Source organism: Serinus canaria, chromosome 1A, assembly GCF_022539315.1.
Source record: "Serinus canaria isolate serCan28SL12 chromosome 1A, serCan2020, whole genome shotgun sequence".
NCBI classification, from domain to species: Eukaryota; Metazoa; Chordata; class Aves; order Passeriformes; family Fringillidae; genus Serinus; species Serinus canaria.
Window position 1 is genome coordinate 58,300,780 of NC_066314.1, and position 25,529 is coordinate 58,326,308.

Here is a 25,529-nt window from a genome sequence, read left to right on the forward strand (position 1 = left end):
TTTCACTCCCCTTAACCACATGAGTTATACCCCTCCAAATTTGTGGAGAGGAGTCATGCGTGACACAACAAACAATCTCCTTCAGACTTTTCCATGCAGTCAATCTTTATTATAGCAGTATTCTCATATTCACATCAAGTACATAGAACTTTTTGCCTTTCATATAATACAGAGTTCTTTAAATAACTTTACACTGAAATAGTTTTCTTCAATCTGAATTCAGCTATCAAATTTTAATATGTTTTAAGTCTCCATGCTCTCTAACCAAACTGGACAATATTTCCCATTGTACAAATTTACATGAGAAAAACTCCAAGTACAAATGAAGGGACAACAAAAGTAAAGGGAGAAGGAACAAACAAGAAAAATAAGTTGTATTGGCAATTACAGGGGAAACTTGAGAAGGAACGAAGGGGAGTTGCCATGACCTACCTAACAGGAAAACAAAAAGAAACATTTTGTTATGAATTAAAAAATAAATACAAGTTTTGAAACAATTACTCCATTGTAGATTTTAAAAAGCAGCTATGGAAATCTACTAACACAATGGGTTGGTTTTTTTTTTTTTTAAGTAACCAGACTGGACCTTCTACTTTGTAGTCATAAGCCCCTTGCAAACCTCTGGTGGTCAAAAAAAAAAATACAGCTGAAAGGAATGTGTTAGCACAGAGTATAAAGTGGTGGGACATACATTTCATTGCACTAAGGAACAAATAAACAAAAGAAATCAAATCTGTATATAAATTTCCCTTTCCTCTCCTTACTATGTACTTTGCCTCTCATAAACAAGCCTCTGTATTATGAGGTAATGGCATTGTCTTGACTATATATAAAAATAATAAAGTTTAAAGGATATAGATCTGGGTATCTATAAACTTTAAACAAGCCAGTTCTCTCTTACTCCCCCAGAGGGTCCAACCAGTGAGTGCTACCCCTTCCATCACTGCTCAATGTATGGCGCTCTCCTGGGAAGCCTGGGAGACCTGTGCCCCTTTCCTGATCTAGGAAAAACAGCCTGTGCTGAAGTAAGAAAGAGACAGTGCAAGTAATGCACAACAGCTTACACACACCTACACCTGCTCCTGCTAAACAAGGCAGAGTCACAAGGCAACAGTGGCCAGCCTGCATGTGTGTGTTGGGGCAGGGAAAGGGAATCCCATCAGGCAGCTGATGGCTGAGTCCTTTTGCAATTGCTGGAGAACAAAGTCACTGCCCAGCTCAGGAGAGCCTTCACGACACCCACAGGGAGGGGGGAGGAGGGTTCCACCTGGAGAATGGAGGGCCAGGAGGAGCTCTGCACTTGGAGTCAGGCTGAGCACAGAGCAGATGGGCTGGCTCATGCACCCCTGGTAGTGGAAGACCCTGCTCTAGAGGCACAGGGCAGTACTGGAGCATTTCAAGAGTGGAAGAGAAGTAGGGGGCAGGATTTTCCCCAATCCCATCAATGAGATCAGAACAGCAATGTTAATTTGGGCTGCCAACACATGCAAGTTGGCCACTGTCAGGTTTCTGTCAATTGAGAAGTGTGGAGAGGGGGAGGAAGGAGAGGCAGGTAGGACACAAGGCTCATGAAAGAATGATGTGCCTTTTTTTTTGGTTGACTTTTTTTGTGTTTTTTTTTTTTCCTAAAGGTTCACAGCTTTGAATAAAAAAGCACATTTATTGCACTTACACTTTATTTTAGACAGAGTTAATTTAAATTATGCCCTCACAACCCCCCACCATCCCCAAATAACCCAACACCCAAGTTTGGTCCATTTTTCCCCTAGATCCAACATCCATGCCCAGATAATGGGCTTCATTTCTTCTCCTAATATTCCACTGAACTCTCAAACACACAGATGGATTTTCTCTTCAACGAGGGTGAATACACAAATGCAACACAGAATGACACTTACCAAAACAAAACCTGACCTCTTCCAAACCCAAATAAACAACAACAAAAAAAGAAAACTAAGTTATTTTTCTGGTTTACCTGCTCAAAAGTAAATATCACACTAGGCTTATTCTAAAGTACAGCTGCTGCAAACATGACAAACTAGACAGAATGACTCGACAGGCCACTGTTGGCTCTTGAGGAGGCTGGGTGAGCTGAACACACTGCTGCTGGATGCTATGAAGCAAATACTAGGTAGTTTAGAAGTTCCTAAACAAAAACAAAACAAAAGAAAAACCCAAAAAACCACAACCCTCCTCCACTCCAAACCTAAACAACACCTCCCTGCCCCCCCCCCCCAAAAAAAAAAAAAAAAGATAAAAAGGAGAGAGACAAAATAACCATCACATGTACTTTTAGTGCAGAATTTGGGGTAGGAAGAAGGATCCCAGATAGTTCCTGGAACATAAGCAGAACATTTTTATGCTTTGTTTTCTAAAAGGAACAAAACCAAATTAAAATTGGTCTGATATCTCATATGAACTGTGCATTTAGACATAACTTTGTAAGTTACAATTACGCCAAAAGTCCTGCCCCAAGGAAAAAAAGGAAAAGACCTGAAAAAGCATTAGTATCTAAACCCATTATTTTGTCCTTCATGGACAAGTAGGTTAAATATGACACTGATATGTAGGTACTGCCAGAAGTCTAAGTAACCAGTTTGAAATTTGAACAAATCAAATTCACACCTACTGGTTGTCCCTCAGCTGACAAGACACCTACCATCTCCCACAGTTCATGTGCAATAACGGGATGTGATCACTGAACAGCAACTGCAAAAGGCCCAGGGAAGCAGTGAGGAAAGCTGCTGACATTCCAGAAACAAAACTTACTGCATTTTCTGGGACAAGGGACTAACTGTATGGTCTGATACATGTGAACCTTGATTACATGAATGCTAACCACCAGTTTCTCCTCATCTAGCTCTCATTCTCCACCTACCATCTCATTCCAAGATGCTGTAAGAGTGTAGCTTTGGGCCTCTTCGGAGCTTTCCTTAACAAGATCTCTGTGTCTTTGGAAGGGAAGGAGGGCTTACTTGTTTTTAAGTTAAATGAAGCTCATTACCTGTTGATAGAGCAGATTTCAAGCAGCAGGTTTACTATAACTAAATTCTGTATCCTTCAATTCTTAGCTTTGAAATGCTAACAGGTATTTTGGGGAATGTTCTCTGCCTTCCCTGCTCCTTTACAGGAGTTGATTGACTCCAAACTACCTACATACAGGGATAGCTATATACAAAACTACTGCAGCAGATGTAAACCAAAGACACTGCTCTAGTTACAAAGCACCTGGTTTACATTCTGTTGTACTTTTTAAAGTTGCAAAGGCACGTGATCATTTGGCAAACTACAAAAAATTGTTTTGGGGGATCCCTATGTAAACCATTGAACAGAGGGTCTTGGTAGCTCTCTTTTCTAAACAAAAGAGAGAAGTTAGTTTGCATCTGAATTCACTCTTGGTGTAGTCTGTATTCTGCAACTTTTAAAGCTTCCTCCTTCCACAGGTTCATAGTTACTGCTGTCATGGTGCTGACTTAGTAGCTTCTGTGTTAGCATCCTTGAAACTTACATGCAAACCTTTTCATTTTAACAATCTGGCTCTGCTCTTCCAATAATTTATTAAGTAAGAATGACAGCATCACAGAATATGCTGAGTTGGAAGGGACCCACAAGGGCCATCAAAGTCCAACTCCTGGCCCAAGAATTCCCCCATGTGCCAGAGAACATTGTCCAAATGCTTCTTGAACTTTGTCAGGCATGGTGCTGTGACCACTGCCCTGAGCAGCCTGTTCCAGTGTCTGACCACCCCCTGGATGAAGAACCTTTTCCTGATATCCAACCTAAACATCCCCTGATGCAACTTCAGGCCATTCCCTTGGATCCTGTCATTGGTCACCAAAGAAAAGAGCTCAGTGCCTGCCCCTCCTCAGTTGCTCCTCATACAGCTTCCCCTCCACCATCCTCATGGCCCTTCTCTGGACACTCTCTAATAGTTCATTAGTAATAGTCTAACAGTAATAGTCTTTCTTACACTGTGGCACCCAAAAGTGCCCCAGCCCTCGAGGTGAGGCCGGTCCAGAGCAGAGCAGGACAATCCCCTCCCTTGCCTGGCTGGCCATGCTGGGCCTGTGCCCCAAGGACAGGGTTGGCCCTCCTGGCTTCCAGGGCACTGCTGGGTCGTGTTCAGCTTGCCATGACCAGGACCCCCAGGTCCCTTTGTGCTCTCCAGCCTCTCATCCCCTGGCCTATACAAACAACCAAGGGGATCCACCCCAGGTGCAGAATCCAGTACTTGCCTTGGCTAAACTTCATATGGTGGGTATGAAGTTGGTATGAAGTAACGAAGCAGTGAAGACAGGTCTTTCAAATGCATGCCAAAACAAACACCAAGTGCAAATGCACAGTAACAAGGCTGCAGTAAACAAAGTTTGTTTCATAAACTTCTATGAAAAATGCATCACAGAAAACCAGAACCCTCAGCATTTTCAGACTGATGCTCTAAGAGTCCACTCATGCAGCTACTTTTTAACTTGACTGTACCTAGAGGCTTTGCCTGTCCCACTGTGCTACTGGTGACACCTTTTATCAACAGAGGACGTCTACAGTACTATGAAGAGTCTGTGCTACAAATGCTGCACTCACAGTCAAGAAGGGAATGAATTCTAGAGGCTGCAGAAGTGTGAAATGTCTACATGCTTCTTCCCTAGTCCCTGCAGATATCAAAGCTTTAATCCATAGTTGTTTGTGAGGTGTCTGGGGATCTGGCTTCCCTCAGCCTTCTGTAAAATGCTGGACGCATCTACAACACCAGGCAAACACAGAAGAAAGACTATTTATGCATCATCTTCAGGGTACTTCTCCCCCAGTTTGGGCATTTATGGAAAGACATGGTATTTATCAACAATGAGAATTTCACTTATTTTATGCCACAAAGGCCAAATTCTGCTTCTAAGGAGCACATACTAATCCAAGTGATGCTAAGACACCATGGTAATATGACAGTATTTGTTCTCAAGCATTCTGCATCATCATCAGCTCCTAGAGCAGTCAAGTACAAGAAAGGATGATTTTGGGTAAGCATAAAAAGCAGAAGTGGATTCATGGCTAATTGTATCTGGGGCTATGTAGGGCTTAACTGACACAGCGATTACTTTCAAAATAACCTGGCCTCTATATCCCTGCCATTCAGTTTGAACATCACCACAATGTTGCAGTTCTGGCAAATATGCCAGGTGAAATAATCACACTCTGAGCAGGAAGGTGTAACAAGTAACAGGCCTCTGTCACTTGTATGGAAAAGGAAAGGCAGAGGGGAAGGTCTGTGCCTGGTTGATGAAGACATGAATAGCTGGGACTGGATACTGGTACTTTTGCAAATGATTAGGAAATACAAAATACTACAGAGCTAAAAGAAGCAGAATAACTCTAGGTGCTTGTCCCACCATGTGCACATGAAGGATGTAGTCACATTTCCATACTATGGCATGTGCCTGTCGTTGGGACACCATGAAGGAGCTTAGGGAATTTAGGGTAACAGGTATGAATGTGTTGGTCATTTCAGTTTACTTCCTTCATCCCACTGCTACAGAGAGCACTCATTTCTCATCTAGTCTTGATTCCCCATTCACTAAATATCTAAAGGGCATCTTTAAGACTGGTTCTGATGGCATGCAAGACATCCAGAAAAACTCCTGAAGGAAAAGATAAAACCAAAAATGATCCCAATTATTTACAAACTACATTTCTTTCAAAGTTTTGCATGAGCATTACCTGGGAACTCTTACAGACAAACACACATTACTACAGCTATCTGGAGGGAAACAAACAAACGAGAAAACCAGTAGAAATGCATCCTGAAAGGACTTCTCTAAACAGCAGCCAAACAACTTGCACATTCCTCAGGGAAAAAAATAAAACCAGAAACAAAAAAAGAAAAACAAAACTACAAACAAACAAACCACAATAAAAACCCCCCAGAGATCATGTGTTACTTATAAAGTGCTTTGCATGGACAAGGATAGCAATTTTCCTTGTGCTTTTCCTATGGGCTCAAGAAGCATATTGTAGACTAATGGGTAATGATCTTCACCAAATAAGTTCATTTTAAGCAAAGATAGAATGAAGTTCCTAACAGAGAATTTTCTGCCAGCATGACTGTGGAAGGAAACAAGAGCTTTTAACATGATCTGTGAAACAAATGAGTGTTGAACCACCCGTCCATACTTGCTCTGTTAACAGCTTCTTTTAAGAGAACCTTGACCTCAGTATCCCTGACATGTACAAATGGGGCCACAGCCCATCAAGGGGCTGGAGCCAAGCACGGGGTGAAAGGAGAAGCAGGGACTCCTTTCCCCCTGGGAGCCTGTATCTGGTAAATGCTCTCACCTGCCTGCTGGCACCAGTGGCCCCAGGCTCCCTCCACCTCTCAGGTACTGGCCTCAGATAATCACCAGGGAGCACCCCGACTGCACCATCTGCTACCACTGCTCTGCATCAGCTTCTCCACACTGGAAAGTGGCTATACTGGAAAGTGGCTATTGCTACTTTTTAAATTCCTGCCAACCTCATTAAGGTAAAAACCCTACAGCATCTGAAGACCCACAGCAGACAAGAAAAAATTTGTGCTTTTTTTTTCTCCTTCGTTTTTAAAATGTGTCCTGTACACAAAATCAATTCTGTTCATGTACCAACATGAATCACTTCATTCTTGTAATGACTATTAGTCATTCACTATTGCTATCTTGCTAATGTTTGTGGAATTAATATGAATACACAGTATTTCAGTTTTAATTCCCACTTCAGATCAGTCAGGTCCCTATAGCCCCAGTAAATATTTACTGACAAAGGTAACAGACTACCAGCAACACTGCAAAATTCCAGGGTATTAAAAACACTTTCTACTTCTGATGTGCTTTTCTCCCTTCATCTGGGAGCAACCTTCTGCAGACAGGAACAGTCCCCTTTCCCTGGGGAGGGAAGGACAGCACCCTCACTCGGTACACCCACGTTTAGCATGGACACCACATTCACACACATTTAACTCCTTCATTTATTTGTCATGATTTTGTTAAACACTCCCCACCTCCTCCCAGCAAGAACCTCTCTGCTAGAAGGGGGTCAGTTCTCCTGCCTCACCTGGAGTGGTACAGAGCTGATATGAATCAAATTCTGGAAACTTCTGTCTGAGCTTGAGTTTCTTTCCAATGTGGTCTGCCTTGCCTCTGTACAAATAATTTACAGGTAATACCACATACCAGAGAACTCTGGAAGCAGATCACATCATAAGATATTCTACTAGAGGTAAATGACGTGCAGAACTCTATGAGTTGTTGTTTTCCCTGACTGGGTAACTTCAAAAAGCTACTAACCATTTGAAAACCAGGACTGGAGGACAGGAAAACAAAGCACTCTAATGGAGACACCGCCACCTTCGTCCTAGTTTGCAAAGTGTACAGAGGGGAAAGACAAGCAGAAGGGAAGCGATGACAGGGAGGAAAGCGATGAGAGGAGGAGTAGTCAGCGTGGATCCAGCAAGTACCGTTTTGTTTTGATCTAACAACTTGCCATTAGGACAAGATGCTCCACATTTACACTCACACTTATCAGAGGACGTTTAGTTAATAGGATAAAAATCCTTTAAAAAAAGCTCTTGAAAGTACCAAAACATAATTTTTGGAATGTCTAATTCTAGGGGGGGATTGTATTTGAATTCAATTCAACCTGAGAACTTTTTTCCTCATTTATGAAAACATTACATATTGGTAAGGTACCTGGCATTAACCTGCACCCTCGTTTAAAATAAAACTTTTAAAGTAGGTACATACACCATTCACAGTCTGTATCAGGACTTCTACAGACTTTAGATGCTGCAGTAGCATCTTTGATAAATACATTGTATCATATGATACAAAAAAAAAAAAAAAAAAAAAAACAGAGGACAATCTCGCTACATTTTTTTCAAACTTCAGTTTGTTGCTGGACCAACAAAAGAAGGATCGTCCTAATCCTTCAAGAAGATGTTGTATATGCACACACCAAGAAAATACTGGAAAAGGAAAAAGGTTAAGGATGGTGGTTGTTCGTTCTTTTTAAGAAGTGGTAAAGTAAATTTGAATAAAAGGTGTGGCAGCATCCCCTTTTCCTTCAGATGAGCCTCCTTGCCTCCAGAATAACATCTCCAGCTCCCACTGTCCCACACTTTTAATTTCAAAGGAATAAACCCCAGCAATATAGACAGACTGAGGCGTTTGACACTGTAATACAGCGAAAAGGGGATACTGCCTTGTCCAAAAATCGGTAAGTACACCAGGAAAAAAAAAAGGATCAGAATGGAAAATGATTCATTGAAATGAGCACTCATCAGACGTTGAGGCTCTGACGGTGTTAAGAGGGAGCAAGGCGGCCGGCAGACCCTCCAAGCAAGGCTCCTAAGTTCAGCAGCAGCAGCAGCAGCTCCGTCCCCGCGCCCGAGCACCACAGTCACACCACGAGCGCCCTCTCCTCTCCTGGGAATGATGCCAACGGCACAGGCAGCCACCGCAGGTCTCCGAATGCACGTGGTGGCTCGTGTTGAAGGAGAAACACTGGCAGCAGAGGACTCTGGTTCCCAAAAAGGTACTTTTTCCCATTGTGTTGGACTGGTGGTTCCATTCTGCTCCACTTTTAAGCTTATGGATATCTTTTCTAAATTACTTTAGGTTTTGCGGAGCAGAATGGAGTTTTGATGTTAAGAAACTGTAGGAACACAAGACTTAAATAACAGAGTGGGTGCTGCCATGGTGCTGTGGCTACTTGAACGCTGCAAATTCTCCTGTAGAGGGAGGACAAGAGCTTGGTTTAAAAAGGTGATTTCAGTTACGAGACTAGTTGAACATCAGGCCGAACATAAAAGATGTTAAAAAATGCAAACTGTTAAAATTAAAGCACAAGAGAATACACAGTGAGAGAACATTGAATAAAGACCCAGCACATTTAACCAACAAAGGATTTCTTGAAAGCAAGCCCTACCCATTCTTCCCAAGAAGGAGAAAGTTCAAGCAAAGTCTAATCATCATGCATTTAAAAATTAAATGAATCAGCTTAATTTTACTTTAAATTCCTTATTGCACATATGTCCTCCTGAGAAGCACCAGTTTCAATAAATGCATCCAACTGCAAACCAGTTCTGTTGTAAAACTAATTTAATAACAAAGAACTTTATGAGATACCCATTACCCTTTAAAGACTATATACAGTAAAGTGCCTGAATAGAAAACCAGTGTTACAGAGTGCTAGGATTTGGTTTAGAGACCAACATAGCAACCCACTGACAGAAATATAAGAATGGAGAGATTGTCTACTCAATCCCAGACCAGAAATTAGGCCTCACTAACAGGGAGCGTAACAAATAAAGCAACTCCATGCTTCCTTCAGAATTACTGAATAAAGAATAATTATATGCAGTGCTTTCCCATGTGATGATGTAATGAAATCCTACATAATTTATTTAGTGTCACTGTGCCATGAGACAGACTTGTAGTCCCACTCCTGAGGGGATGCAACTATGGCACAGAGTAAAATTGCTGCCTGAAGTCTTTCAGGAGTTTGACAGAAGACTGAATAGAAGCTGAGACTAAGATATTAATCCTCTTAATCCTATACTTTACAATTTCTTTGTGGGTGGCAGGGATTTTCTTTTTTTTTGCTATTCTACACGATTTTTAGTGAGGGGTGTCTAAGCATAATCAAAAGGACTCAGGAGAAAGAGAAAAGAAACATACATATAACTTCCCCCTGTTAGGTTTCATATGCATTTTGGGTTAGTTTATGCCACTTTCTTGACAGCACTTCTCAGAGCTTCCCTAATACTGAAGGAGTGATAAGCAGGCACAAGAGAGCCTTTGTTCTGTTCAACAGAAGGGTTCTGAATGCCATTACATTCAAACAACTACTCCGTATCTGGTGTCCTTCCAATCTTCTCAAGAGTGATTGTATTGCACCTTTTTTTCTCAAGATTCTTATTCTGAATACTGGAAACAACACAGAAACATCCCTGCAAACAAAATTCTAGACTTAGAGTGTTAATTCTGTGGAATGTCTTGCTCTACAAAGAGTAGAATCAAGAAGAGTAGTCAGCTGTCTGTACTAGGAGGGGGAAGAAAAGGCACCTAAAAGGCCCGTGAGGAACAGCTGACCCAGCTCTAAGGGAACTTGAAGAAAGCAGGTAAAGGGCTCTGTGTCTCATACGAAATGAGAAGGGAGTACACCTGAAATCTAAAGTAAGGGTGGCACAGCGAGTTGTGACAGGCTTCAAGCTCTTTGTGTCTTGACAGACTGTGGTGGCAGGCTTAAGTTACAACAACAATAGAAAAAAAGCTTCATTATAGATCTAATGGCCTAATTTACTAGTTCTACCACCAGATGAAACTCTTGCTCTTAATACTCTAAATATTGGATAATTTTTTCTTGTTTTTTTTGGCTACCTTTCATTTACTTCTCAACTCAGAGAAGTAAATGAAGTATCTGTGAAGATACTCTTCACAGTATCTTCTACAAACACCTCAAGTTTTGTACATGCTTTCTTTTAAGAGAAGGACAAAAAAGTAACCAAATATTGCCTGTGAGGTCAATTTTTAAGCGACATTAATTCTTAGCTACACTTAAAAACATGCTCTATTTAATTTCTTTTTCAGTCTGCCTTTCTAAACTGGTGATTAAAGATAAATTTATAAAAAAAGAGACTGCTCCCTCATTAGTCATCTTGTCCTTCTGCCTACATCTGGTAATAATTCAGATTTTAACAGTTATATAGGGACTTTCAGAAAAAAAAAAAACCTTTAGTTGGGAAAGATCAAAAAACAGGACCAGAAGTAAAGATTTTTCTGAGATAAAATGGTAGCTTTAAAAAGGTAATTTTCAGACTTTCCTGCCATTTAAACAAAACCTTAGCAACCATATTTTCTTTGAAAAGTTAATGCTAAATCTCCCCTTGCAAAATTCCAGTGTTAATATGATCTCAAATCAATAGGAGACCAAAATAGGTAACATGGTCATCTAATAAGGGGATTATGTTGGCTGAACATGTGTAAAATGAAGTTAAGAAGTTATGAAGAATGCCAGTAACAGCTTTCCCCAGGTGAGGTATGTACATGGCTACACCTATCCACACCAAGCTATGAAACCACATGCTTAGCAACTTGCTACCAGAAAAATCCCCAGATATTTATATTCATTGTGGGCCAGACATCTGAGGTGCTTTTTTATCAAGAAGAACTGCAGATATTTGCTTTGACTGGTACTAAAGCAATTTCTTTCCAAAGGATGGATAGCATCTGAAAATATACACTCCTTACAATCCCCTTTCAATTCAGCTACTACAGTCTTTTCGTGATTGTCTCATACAGAGCAAGTGGAAACTATTTTAAATGCACACTTTCAAAAAATCTGCAGTAAAAGATGATCAAGATCTTTCATGTTGCCTCCAAACTATGTATTACAAGGGCATGTTCTGAGTGAACCTGCTACCCCCAGTTCCTGGAAGGATTTAAGATGCAGCTACCATTCTGTCCTCTGACAAATTTGTAAGCTACCTGAATTCACTGGGTTACTAAGGTATCTGAATCTGAACTGCATGAATCTGCACATCATCTGAACTGCACTCCTTATCCTGGGGTAGATGCCATGTTTCTCAGAAGGATCATAAGGAGAAGAATGGTTCCATTCCAGGCTGTGCCAGCCTTACCTAGTGAACTAGAGACTGACTGATATATTGTAGGGAAACACCAGATTCCAACACCATGCCTGGTTCACAGACACAGAAAAAAAAAGGAGGTAGTTTTCTGTTGGATCTTGTGCTGATCTTTTGTATGGATACTATCAACTGGGTAAGTAAAAATTTGGAACATGTTGAAGGTACTAAGACAAATTTTGTTTCTGTACTGATATGTAGGGAAGTAAAATAAAAACGAACCTCACTGAGTATAAATTACTCCTCCAGAAAAACCTAGGATCCTACAGGCATGTTTTCTGAACCAACAGGCATCTGTTTCTAAACAACATAGCTGACTTACACCTTTGAGAACTCTGACCCAAATCCACAAGTGTAGTTAGGCACCTTCATCCCACAGATACTTCCAAATCTCATTGAAGCAGCAATTAGAACTTACAGAAATGAGACCTCTAAATGCTTCTCTGTCAGATTAAGTTAATGATCCACAAAACAACCTCCTTTTAGGCTTCATAAAGTGTTTAGTGAGAAGCTAAAATCACATTATGGCCATGGAACCCAAAATGCTCAGTAAGAATAGGTGACACAGGAAGAATGCACTGACCATACAGCAGGAAATGGGGCCAGTGTATCTAAGGATGGCAGCACTCTCCCCCCATAATTGTAGCTTTGATAGCACAGATGAACAATCCTTAAAACAAGAAGGACAACACTATTCCAAGGAATAACTGGTTTGAACTGATCTGGCAGACCTGAACAAGAATAAGCCTGGGCAGGGCAAGGGGGATGGTTCTGCACTCTCTGCTACTCCCTGTGTGGGTAGGACCTTTCTGTGTGAGATGCCCCATTTCTAGCTTATGCAGGAGACCCAGTAGCATCCTCTTGCTCTGTGCTGAATACCACACCCCACAGCTTTGGAAGCATTCCTCATTACTGCTAGAACAGATACATAAACCAAAGAATGAAAGAGGAAAACAACACTTCAGTCCTGTTTTCATTTTAAGATAAGCCTGCCAAAATGAGGTGAAGCTACCAGGAAGATGGGAAACAGATTTTCTAAAACAACAATATTTGTCCTCTGTAACTATTTCCATAGAGAGAGATTTCAACAGCTAAATTTTCTTTACTAAGAAAAGGAGAAAAGTTAGTTCCCAAACTATTCCAACAGCAGAAGTCAAAAAGACCATTATAATCCATCCAGAAAATGTAAAAATTGCCTATATCTCTTCAAGCTCTCTAAATCTGCTTTCCATTTTAAAAGGCTCAGTTGCCAGACAGCAGTAAACCAAAACATTCTGGAATTCCTGATCTAATTCAAAAATGTACTGCTAGCAACAGGCAACCTTCTCCATGATTATGTAAATCAGAAGCCGCCAGGAACACCCCTGGCCCTTGAAGTCCTAACAAGAGCAGCAACAGCTTGTTTCCAATGCAGAGTAATCTGTGAAAATTAACAGCTCAGCAGTTCAAACCAAGTAAAACCACATAACTCATCCCAAAACATACAAGAACACTGTCTGTACATCTTTCTTTCATATCTGCCATTAAAGATTGATATAACCTAAACCACTACTCTGGTGCACTTGCTCTAGAGCAACGCTCTAGAGGAAAATACAGTCTCCAAATTGAGGAGGATTTTGGTAAGGTGTCTAACTTTCTCAGTTAGATATCTATTCCAACTGATTCACTCCTGCCTAGTCAGATAGCAGCTTTTCCATGCAAGAGAAAAAATCAATTTGTTACTCAAGAGAAGCACGTTCAGTGTATTCCTAACAATATTAAAGTAATTAACACTTCTCATCTTAACAAAATTTGTAGTATAATACTGATTTCCATGAACAAAACTGCTTTTTCAAATCTTCTTTTCCTATTATGGGTGTTAGCAGCATTTTTCCTCTTAAAGCACTTTGTCATGCTTGAGATTTAAAATGTTTTTATAAATTTTGAAATCTGTACTAATTGAAGGATACAGGCACCATTACCAGTAATAGCCTTGCAGCTTGGCAAAACCATATTCAGAATTTCTTCTGTGTTGCATTGTAAGAGAACATTTGGAGATGGTGTAAACTATATCAGGTCAGAATATTTAGAAAAAAAATGTAACATAAAAAACCCCATTCACCACTCTTCTGTACGAGAGATGTTCCCTAAACAGTACTAATTTAAACTTCCACTTTCAAGATATGAGTCATACGTTATTCAGGGCTTTCTTTGGATTCTGTGTTGTATCTGCTCACTTCTGCTGATCACAACAAAGTTTGGACTGTGTTCAGCCTTGAAGCTAAGTTTATCTTTCTAAGTGTTTTCCATACGAATAGCCTAACCAAATGAAGAATCTAAAGCTTCTTGCTCAAATATAATGACCTTAAATGAAGTAAAAAAAACCCAGAAAAACCCCCAAAACAACAGACAACCACAGCTTGAGTAGATTCAAATCAAATACACTCCTGAGTAACTAATTTCAAGCAATAAACTAGGCAAAAATGACACCCGATGACCTTATCAAGATTTTTGCTTGTTTTGAAGTCACTTTTCCCATGTCTCTTACATGACATCACAGTTCTTCTTGTGCCAGCTGTTCCCAGAGCACTAGTCACCAACACAGACTGTGCTGGGAATACTCAGTGCCCACTGGTAGGAAGTGAGCCTTTGTTCCCTCAGTAACCCTTACAATCGGAGCTGGTAGGAACTGAGAACAAACACCTGGCACCCACAGGACACACCAGCACACAGACACACAGGCACATGCTTTCACATTTGGGTTCAGTGCACTGGAAACCCACCGTATCCCCCTGCCTGGATGGGTGTTTTTGGAGAAGCACAAGCATATAGACTAAAATCCTCTGTCTGGAAGCCAGCCCGGTTCAACGAGGGCTCAGATGCACTGCGGTGAATTTTTGGCAATGACCGGGCCAGGAGCTCAATGGAGGCAAGGATCTAAAACATAGAACATACATGATCAAACTTGCTGTTCCCAAGCTGTGACTCTCTCTTAAAATCAAAGGCACAATATGAATTAACTACAGAAAAATATTTAAATACATCTTAAAAAAAAAGGATTTTTAAAATATAGCTTACTGCACTGCACTCTTATGCTTATATCCTAAGGAAGCTGAAAATGACAGTTGAGGAATTTTCCCCTTTTTAAGGGCACACTGATTCCCTCTAAGCACAGTGAAAACACTTGCTTTTTATTGGACTCCTTGTCTATGCTCTAGTACCTGTATCTGCCATTGCTGCAAAGAAATCCAGCTCTGCCAGCATTTTACTTAATAACATTTACCAAAAAGTCAGCAGGGGGAGCTCCTTATCTTTTGAAAACAACTTGGTTACATTCAAAACAGGAAAAAAAAAAAAATCATCAAGATTTTTGCCCTCCTCCCCCTCAAGTTGTTTGAACCCAAACCTTCCTCAGCAGGCACGATGAAATCAAGCTCTGTGGCAAAACTATCTGTTTCCCTTCTCAAAGCTTGGGGGAGAACAAGGAGGGCAGTGTAAACATTTCTGAGTACATTTACCAAGTACTAATTTGTGTGTCTAACTGTAACTATTACTTTCATTATCTCCCAGCTGAAACTTTCTCCAACATGTAAATACTTTTCCAAATACACAGGTCATTTTAATACCTGTGTTTTGAAATGAAAATCAACATTTCTATTTAAACAGAACTAACCAGGTACTGAACTAGTCTCTTATGATACCCTGCCATAGCACTAATCAAAAAAAATTGGAACTGGCCAGTTCACAACTTTGAATTGTAAAGTCTGTTGAGAGCTAAAGAGGGACATTTCTCACCTGTGGAAAAAGGGGTCTCTCATCTCTTTTCTTTTTTAAGCATTCTGCCATTAGTCTCTTCATAGCTTTGGGACAGTTGCTCCGCACTTTGCTGAGGTCTGGAGATAGGTATCCTCGTCCCACCATGAAAATTATCTTTATATAAGAGGAAAAAAGATGAAAGGAAGAAGCTGAATTGATAAAATAAAGAGTCACAAAAGGTGAACATTTTGCTAGACTATTTTGGTTGCAGCAACAAGCTTTCTGCTCCCAGGAAACATTATCTGATATTAAAATTGACAAATTTCTTAGAGTAATGCTTGCTAACCTATTCAGTACAGAGAAAAAAATTAGATCTTTCCTCCTCCTCAGAGAGATTTCTGTGGAACTTGAACACTAGTAAATGGTTACCATTTATAGCAATAACCATCTAATGAATGGTTCTTCGGTGTCAAAAACAGACAAAAACAAGAACAAGCAACTCTGTGGCAGGAACAGAATGTCTAAAAATAAAAATTCTGTAAAAAGAAATAGTCTGTTTTATATTACAAATCAACAACAACCTCACATTGAAAGGTATTTTAAGAAACACACGACCTTTGGCTATTAAAACCCTTTACCTTCTGAGTATTGATTCTGTCACATACTTTTCCAACACATAAGCTTATTCTTGACATCTGACCACCACCCCCACTCCCACAAAAATAAAAAAAGAAAAAAACACCTCAAAACAAATAGAAAAACTCCCTCTTCTCTGTAGAAGAGGAGACAGACAGGCTTGGTATTTTTACAGTAATTCTTTCAACATGGGAGGCTTATATTTCCCCTAAGGACAAAACTTCAGCATAAAACCAAGTAAACTGGTAGGAAGCAGGAAAACAAAACAAATATGATTAATCATCTCTTGTATATATAAAAATCCATCAAACATCATCATGTCAGGCCAAGGTCATTTGCAATGTGGTCTGAGTACTGCAGTAGCACTAACACTAAAAAGCACTTCCAAACCAGCTAATCAAAGATCCATTCATGCTGCAGCAGTAATCACTGCCTTTTCTGAGAACTCAGACAACCCAGCGGCTTTATCACACCTTCTCTCTAATGAAGTGTAACTATTTCATATCTTGACACTGGGAAGAAAAAAAAACCAGCAGAAAACCCTCACATCTCAAGCATGCTATACATGTTATTTATACTAACACAATCCTAGTCCTTTTTTAACTCGGCTTCAGTCACATCTGTGTTGGCATCACGGAAGAACAGAAAACTCCCATATGGCTCCTTTAGAAATCCCCATGTGCTGAGCAGGATTTTGTAGTAGAGAATCGTGTACTGCATCCCTTACCTCTGCCGCAATCAGATTTCCCATTATCTAGCAGTTGGTATTTCCTAAGTAATGGCACAAGTTGAAATTATTCAAAATTCATTACTCTTTATGTTTCAAATAATTTCTTTACAAATAATATAGGGGCTAATCTTTTATCTTAGACTAGAGAAAAGACAGTATCACTACAAGAACAGTCTAGAAAAATCTGTTGAAGTGAAACACTCTGAGGTATAACAAGAATGACACTTTGTTCACTAAGAATCTTGGTTGTGTCACAGTAGCTGATGTAAATGCACCAGAAAGTGAGAAATATTTGCAACTTTTCATATAATAGACAAGGAGTGACAAAATTCAAGACATCAGATGACATATATTGGCTTCACTTGCATTTTAAAATTTGTTTCAGCACTTCATTGTAAGCACCCACATCACTGGGTTCATCTTTGAAACCTCAAAAGGTAAAAGCTAAACAAGGCCAAATACTGTTTTTAGAAGGCTGGATCCATCTGGCCAGGAATCCAGACATTAAAGGCAAAACCAAAATGATAAAAAAGAAAAAGAAAACTAAAAAGGAGTCACTCCAAATTTGATGAATTGGGATGAAGTGTTCTGGCAGATAGGGAAGCAGCCTTATAAAATGGCATTCACAGATGAATGTTGCTATGGTTTCAATTCTCAAGTACTGACAGTGAAAAAACAAGGGATGAGGACACAGAAGCAACAAATACATCACTGCTCAGACACAGAATAGTTTACATCAAAGATCCTGATGCACAGATGCTACTTTCAGGTAAGACAGAAATAATGAATCAGGTGTGCCTTCCCTCATGTACCTGGCCCATGAAGATGTATTACAGTGTGTGGGATCATTAAGATGTATGGAATATTTGTTCACAATTAAGTAATCTTCTCATAGGATCCCCAGACTATGGGAAGTTATATTGTCCAACAAGCAGGATTTGAAAAATGCTGCTATCTTGCAATTCAGTTAGATGGTGCATGCTCTCTCAAAGTTGAATTGAATATAAAACACTCAGTGAGATGACTGCTCTTCTGTTTTGTCAGTCCTGTAGCTGCACTATTTATTATTCACTGCAAGTGGAGGGGTGGGGGGAACGAGAATAATAACTGAACACACATATGGGGGATCATTTTGCCTTTGCAGAACTATTCTAAACTAGATTACTATTAAGTAATCCTGCTCTCTTCCTAATAAGTATCCTGGCAACCAGTCAGGAAACTGAAAATCGATATTTAAAATAAAAAGAACACAAAAAATACCTCAAGAGAATTAAGTAAATTGTTGCTGTGTGGCTGAGGCAGATCTGGAAAATGCAGGAATGTCATCTTACAGCATGAGAATCAGAAACATGAAACACAGAACATCAGAAAGTTGATCACCCAAGTCTGAATCAATCTCTGTTTCAGACCACACTTGACTGAAGCCAGTGCCTCCCCTTACCTGGTCCCTGTTGTTGATGTTGGAGTATGGCAACTGTCCAGTCATCAATTCATAGAGAACAATCCCAAATGCATACACATCCGACTGAAAACTATATGGGTTTTTATCTTGCATCCTAATAACTTCTGGTGCCTGTATCAGAAAAGGCAAGGATTAGCTTTTATTTCTCTCCATTGTGCTGCACCTCACCTACCAGGAACAAAACATGGACTTGTCCAGGGTACAGGCCCACTCTTGCCTTCAGGTGTTACTGGGTCCTAATATAGAGTGGACGCTGACATGAATCTCAAAATTCATTACTTCATTTCAGCTTGGTGATCCCTTTTATTCCTCTATGACATAGCAAAATTACCTTGGCCAAGCTGAGAATGTATTTTGAAACTAGAATTCTAATCACATTGAAAATAATGCCAGCTAACAGAGCTTTAAGCTTTTCCAGGGAGAAAAAGAAGAAGTGGAGTTGCACAGGAGATTGCAATATGAAGCAACTCTTCTTGAATCTTTAAAACTTAAGAGCATCTTACTTTTTCCTGAGCTAGTTCCTCTACTGTTTTGCAGGATGTTTTGCAAGGCTTTTCTCACCTTCTCCTCAACCCTAGATTAATTATAATAATTAATTACTGATTCATTTTCCTTAGCCACTATTTTCATTTCATTATAAACCTCAGAATAAAAGATGGAGACACTAAAGTTTTACAGCTGACTACTGGAAAACACATGCTTAAAGAAGAATTGAAAAACATTCATTTACTAATTCATATTACTGCTTGTCTTTTCCAGCTTAAGCCAGCTTTTATAAGTCAGTGTGCCAGAGGGATAGGAGCAGGAAGTTAGGCCAAAGGTAAATGAATTTTTTAAAACAAGCTCACTACTTCCCCCTTGCTTACCATCCATAGAATGGAACCAGACAACTGTTCAAACTGTTGGGATCCACTCCACCGTGATTTCACTGTAGCTAGACCAAAATCACCTATTTTTACTGTGAGGTCTTCATGAAGAAAAATATCTAAGGGGGGAATGTTAAGGAAAAACAGACAAGCAGTGCTGGTCCTGTCCTAAAAGAACAATGAACAGCAACCAATTTGCAACATGTGACAGTTTTAACTATTCAGCATCATTGAAGAAGGGTGCCACATCACACAGGTTTTATGTAGCCAGCAAGGTGAATTATGGTAGGTAAGGGTTATGTAAGTAATGACTGGGTCACTGCTGAACAGACTATGGCCAGGTGGCTTTCATGAAGTGCCAAATATGACAAAAGCTGAAAATGTTCCATGAGCCAACTCACATAATCCTTCATTACATGAAGAAACCAAAGGATGCAAAAAGTCTTTGTGACACCAAATATTCACACATGAACAGCTTTTCATACCAGTAAGTTAATTTCTGGCAGAAAAAAACAAAAAACAAAAACCAGGAATGCTTTCACCTTCTAAAATTACATCTCTGGGAAAGGATACTATTACTCTTGAGGTCTCTGTGGATGATTGACTTGGCATGCAAATAACTGAAAAGGAATATCACAGATTAGGTGGGTTAGATAATACTTCACCAATCAACAACTCAAAATTCACTGTACTATTGAAACAAATTATGTTGACATTCAAACTGCACATTTATGCAGGCAGTCAAACTTCAGTTACCCATGACAGTTTCTGCAACATTCACAGGAAAAAATAAAATAAAGCTTAGACTTCCAGCTCAAATCTGATGGTGCTGCTGAATAACAAATATGCTCCAAATTCTGCTTTTCAATTCTTACTCAATATTCACAGTAAAAAGAACTTCATTAGTTTTTTTCGTGCAATTCTGTGCTGAAATTTCTGCCTCCCAGCCTTAATGGGGACCATCAAGACTTTGTGAGTTAGTCACAGCTTTAGATAAGGTGTTTCTAAATTGCAGGAGCTAAATGTGCTTTCCAGTCTCAATGTGTACTCGGGTACACTGACTGCTTTTTAGTAGAGGAGTGGAAAAAAGATCCCCTGATTGCAGCCTGGATAAACAGATGGCAGGGAACACAGAGGAAAGCACTTGCCCCACAGCAGATCCAGACTGAATTAGTCTCCCATGGCTCTTTGTTCAGTCAATGAGATTGGCATAAAACTGCTGGAAAAGCCCCAGTTTGTGTCTCTGCTTTGAATCGTGTTCACAAAAGAGCTTCTGCATCTCCCCTACCTACAGATGGAGCCTGGGGAGATGCACAGGCTAACAGAAGGCTAAGGCTGGTTCCTGCAAACACCTCCACGCCTCTTGACTGAAAATGTAATGGAATACTGAGTAGAAAAAATGGCACAATAAACTGCAATCATCATAGTGGTTTTTCAGCTGAAGTGCAATTTCTCTGGTCTTAAAGCAGTGTTCTGATTTTGACACACAATATTTGGCTAGTTTGGTAAATTCTAACTCGATGGCCCTCTACGGGAGTAAGGATTATTTACAATCCTTAGAACAAAATAGGGATGTTCTCTTCACATGTTGAAACCTGTTATTCAGAGAGCTCTGATACTTTCACTGAATGCTTTGATGATTGAGACAGGACCCTGGGCTCAGCAAAGTGAGGAGAGTGCTGGCCTTATTTGCCAATGTCAGCCAGAGTGTGGAGGGGATAAGTAAACACCGCCCCAGTGCTCATTTGCAGACAAGTAATTCAGTACTTACTCCATGCCTTGTGCAGTCTGTCGTGCAATATCAATTAGCTTGATCATTTCAAATTTGGTCTCAATGATGTGTAGATGGTGATACAAACTGGACCCTTCACACCATTGTGTAACAATAGCCAACTGGGGTTTTGTTGAATAACCCATGAAAAGCAGGATATTCACATGTCGTGTTTTCCTGTTTACAAAAACATAAGAATCAGGTCAAGAAATCAGGAAAACTCAGATCTACCACAGTCTACATATATATTTCCAAACAGAAGGTGTTTGGTCAATCTTAACTTTTACTATGATAACCTCTTGCAGGGTTAATTTAATGAACTATCCCTCAAGTTAGCCTTTCTCATCATACTAAAATGGAATGACTACTCTGGAGTAACTGAAAAATGTCAGAGCTCTTTTATGTTTTCTTTTATTAAAAAAATAACATGGGATGCCAGAGTGTGAGCCTTTGTCCTTGCAGCAATGTGGGCTAGGACAGTGCTATGCTATGTGACTGTGCCTTTTTCAGGTTCAAGAATTTGTCATGTGATGCTGAGAGTAACTGCTGAAGAACAAAAAAATAAACAGTTTCTTGCAAATCCTACCACAAAGTTAAGTAAAGAGGAATTCTAATGGAGAAAGCACAACAATAGGTAAATCTGCCTCGTCTAGTCAAAGGATAGAACAAGTAACTATGTATCAAACAGGCTGGGCTCCATCAAGGGGACTACCAGCAGAAAACTGGACTAAGATGTTTGATTTAATTCAGTTCTGTCATAATTCTGTCAAGAAAATGAAGAGATATGTAAGTAGCACACACCAGAAAGCCTATACTTCCACAACTATGAGCTTAGTGTTTTCCTAGGGTAAAAGGCTAACCTTTCCTTTTCTCCCTGTAGCTTATTTGGGATGTTTCCACAGCATAGGTGCCCAGCTCAACGCATCAGGTTTCTAGGGACAAAAACCTTCCTGCTAATTTGTTTCTTAAAACACAATTATGCTCACCACTGCTCCAGACTGTACTTTGATTTAATGTTTCTTCACAATATATATTCTATCATGTCATGCTGATGGATCTTTGTTTAAGAGCTGAACCCAAAACAAATACCTCCTCTGAGGTAGTAGAAGCAATAGACATGAGAAAAAGAAATAATGAAATTACTTTATAAGAATTATATTTAAAAAAAAACTCAGAGAAATTAATGTTACTGAACATAAACTATTAAACACCAGATAATATGGGCAGGACTGCAGCTGAAAAACCATTAGTCATGTTCTCCTTCAATTGCAAAATGTGAATGAGAGGAAAGAAAGGTCTACAGCTCACAGTTAGGCTTGACTGTGCCCTAGGGATAGTACATTGGCAAAAACTAGTTCTGAGAGCTTGGACATACAACATAGGTGTGCAGACTAACACATACAATGGGTACTAAGATATATTTTTAAATGGTTATTTTTTCTGCTTAAGTATCATCACGTAGGAGTGAGACCAATGTGTTCCAATGGAGATCTAAAAATTCAGTGATTAATGAAGCACAAATTTACACACATTATTTCATGCCATTAAAAATATTCTTACCTGAGCACTCCTACTTCGTTTTTGAAAGCCTGTAACTGTTGAGGTGTAGGTGCCGTAACATTCAACATTTTCACTGCCACATCACCTTTAAAACAGCAATTTTTAGTAAGCGCCATTGATATTCCTCTCTTGAGAGAATGCTGTACAGAGCATCAGAAATTTTGGGATACACTGTTTTTTTAGCTTACATGAAATAAATCACTACAATTTTAAAGTAAGTCAATATTCAGTAAAATGTAGAAATACTATTCTTACTTTACTCTGAGAAATCACAGCCAGGCCAAAGCTATTAAAAATACCCATTTGAAATCCTCATTCATCAAGAGGCATACTTCTGCCTTCCTAATGCTTCATCTTTACCCTAATAATTTCTCAGTTCAGAAGAACCTGCAAGAGTTGAGTTTCCAAGCAATATGAATTTCTTACACTAGTTATTTAGCACACTACTTATTAATTTAAAACTCCTATTTACTGCCCTTCACTGCAGATCTCCCCATATGGTCTCCTCATTATGTCCACATCTCTCTTGCTCAGTGGAGCCCAGAACTGGGCCCAGCTTTCCAGGTATGGCATCACCAGTGCTGAGGAGAAGGATTGCCTCCCTCAACCTGCTGGTAATGCCTAGTGCAGCCCAGGATCCCATCCCTCCCTCTCTGTGGCATGGACACACTGCTGGCTCGGCCTGGTGCCCACCAGAACCCCAGGTGTGTTTCTGGGAAGCTGCTGTCCAGCTGGGTGTGCCCTGGCAGGCAATGTGACCTCCTCAAGAACAGCTGTTTGCCATCATGGCCACATACCATGCCACTTTCCTTTGTAGACTGTTCCAAATGATCCAGATCCTATCCTTTGTCCAACTGTGATCTGTCCATCTGGTATCTCCCAATCATCACTTGAATCCCGTCGACCAAGAGTTTTCTTTATATACATGCAAAAACAATAAAAAGGAAGAAAACAAGTGCATTAATGTCTCTAAAAACAGCTCCTTTGTTAAAAAATTCTCACCATCAATAATGTCCTAAAAAAATGTTCTTTTTCTTTGTCTTTTGACTTCTCAACTTAGCCCTACACAAAACCTTAGCTCACAGGTGTGCCAAATTATTACCTGGCATGAAACATTTGCAACAGCATTCTGGCAGTGTTAAAACCAGAAAAATATTAAAAAATACTTACTACAAAGAAGGTAGTATTTGATTTTCAATTGTTAATCATAATACCAAACTGTGAATTTTTTTAAAAAGTGGATGTTTTTATGTTTTCATGTATTGTTACATAAAAATTTGTTACATACATTTGTTACTTTCAAAGTTTATGAATCAGGGCGGGAAAAGTTAAGCTGTTACATGAAGGGAAAGTGGCATTACAATATGAGTCACACCAGTAAAAGTGAGTTTAGTCAATTATTTAAATTATTTATATAGCAGTCCCACAATTATTTATGGATATAAAGTGGGTTATCCCACTCTATTATTTATCGTTTTCAAGTCCTTGATCATTGCCATATTCATCTTCAAAATAATTTATAGAACTTGGATGAAAGAAAAGTGAGAAGAATATGGTTGTGTAATAATTCTACAAAAGGAAACAGCTGATCTTTCCCTTACCATTCGATTTCTGTCTTCTGAGGATGAGGATGATTTCCTTTCCGTTGGGGTCCTGGTGATTTCTGTAATGCTTTCACATTGGTTAGTGACCCAGGCAAAGAAGCAGGAGGTGTTGCAGACAAGCCTGCAGCTGAGCCTAAATTTCAGAAATAGGATAGTTTGATCTGTAAGAATCCACCTTACAAGAATTTATTGATATTAGGTGCAAGAACTGTGCTTAAGATGTATCTATCTCTAAACATCAATGTGAATGTTAAGAGAGAACAAACATATACAAGAGTATTGTTCTAATATTACATTAGTACTCATGTCTGAGATTTCAGGAGAAGACAAATCTATAGCAAACATCCCTGCATCGATTTCTATATATTTGATATAACATCCCTGTGTAGATTTATATATATTTGATATAATCTCCACTCTCTTGTTCATGAATTTACAAAAAGACAATGTCTTTTTAAGTAAGAAAAACATCCTTTAAGATGTATTTTTAAAGTTCCATCAGTTTCTTTGAGAAGAACAGTAGCATTTTAGTTAGCAGCATCTACCTCTGATATTTCTTGTAGCTAAGCTTTTAGGAACCCAACAAATAGCTGAACTACTGTACTTCAGAATCAAAATATACTAAATGCAAATAACTGAAATGTTTTCTGGTTGAGTCTCCAAGTGCCACCTGAAAATCATTTGGCTGTTTTAAAGCTATCTGTTAGCAGAGAACTATTATTAAAAAATAAATATTAGACTTTAGCAAGGATTAAAAAAGCACAAGTACTTTTTTTAGCTAATTGAAGCATATTCTAGGAAACACAAAAAGAATAGTATTTCTGTGGCCTGTAGGTTATCTAAACAAATCTATGCAGGAAAACCTTACTGAGAGAGCTGTTTCAGAGCCCCAGTGGCCCTTTTCAAATAGAGCACTTCACCTAGACACTGCTTTTTAAAATACATCACAATTATTCCTAACAAGGTTATGCTGACCCTTCCAATGCAAAGGACATAAAATAGGGTCAACTGTTAATTAAATTTATGCTGCTTTGCTAAACAATGTATGTCATTGAACAAGACCTCTAACATTCCAATGCCTTCCCTCACATCATTGCTCTGGGGAGTGGTGGAAGACAATACTCCTCATATTCTCTTAGAAGCTCCCCTCTTAAGCAAGAAGTGTCTCCTAATGGCAGCAAGGACTTAGTGATTTTTTAAACTGATGCTTAAGTTCAGTCACTCAGTGCATGCTAGTTTATCAGACTATATGTCCATCACTGGACTCACTAAGCTAAAATCTATGCACTTGGAAGTGGATGCACAAAAATACATACCAAGAGGCACAAAATGGGACATATCATCTGTAAACTGTCCCACATACTAAAGTAACAATAATGATGTCTATTGTGCACCCTAACTACATTTATAAGCAATTGGAAGCCAGTGACCTGAAGGATGGACTTGTGTTCATGTTATGGCCACTATGTTGTCATTTATTTACTACATGATTCATCTGAA

General features: G+C 39.4%; 1 protein-coding gene across 1 annotated transcript in view; it reads right to left on the minus strand.

Moving 5' to 3' along the window:
* Positions 1–75: 75 nt before the first annotated feature.
* Positions 76–25,529, minus strand: part of BRAF (B-Raf proto-oncogene, serine/threonine kinase) — an 83,124-nt gene continuing 57,670 nt past the window's right edge. The window contains 11 exon segments of the mRNA XM_030237720.2: positions 76–8,749; positions 14,428–14,581; positions 15,440–15,574; positions 18,208–18,339; positions 19,095–19,213; positions 19,668–19,714; positions 20,866–21,042; positions 22,426–22,510; positions 23,223–23,340; positions 24,027–24,070; positions 24,073–24,162. Of these exon segments, the coding sequence (XP_030093580.2) occupies positions 8,727–8,749; positions 14,428–14,581; positions 15,440–15,574; positions 18,208–18,339; positions 19,095–19,213; positions 19,668–19,714; positions 20,866–21,042; positions 22,426–22,510; positions 23,223–23,340; positions 24,027–24,070; positions 24,073–24,162 (1,124 nt within the window). The 3' untranslated portion in view covers positions 76–8,726.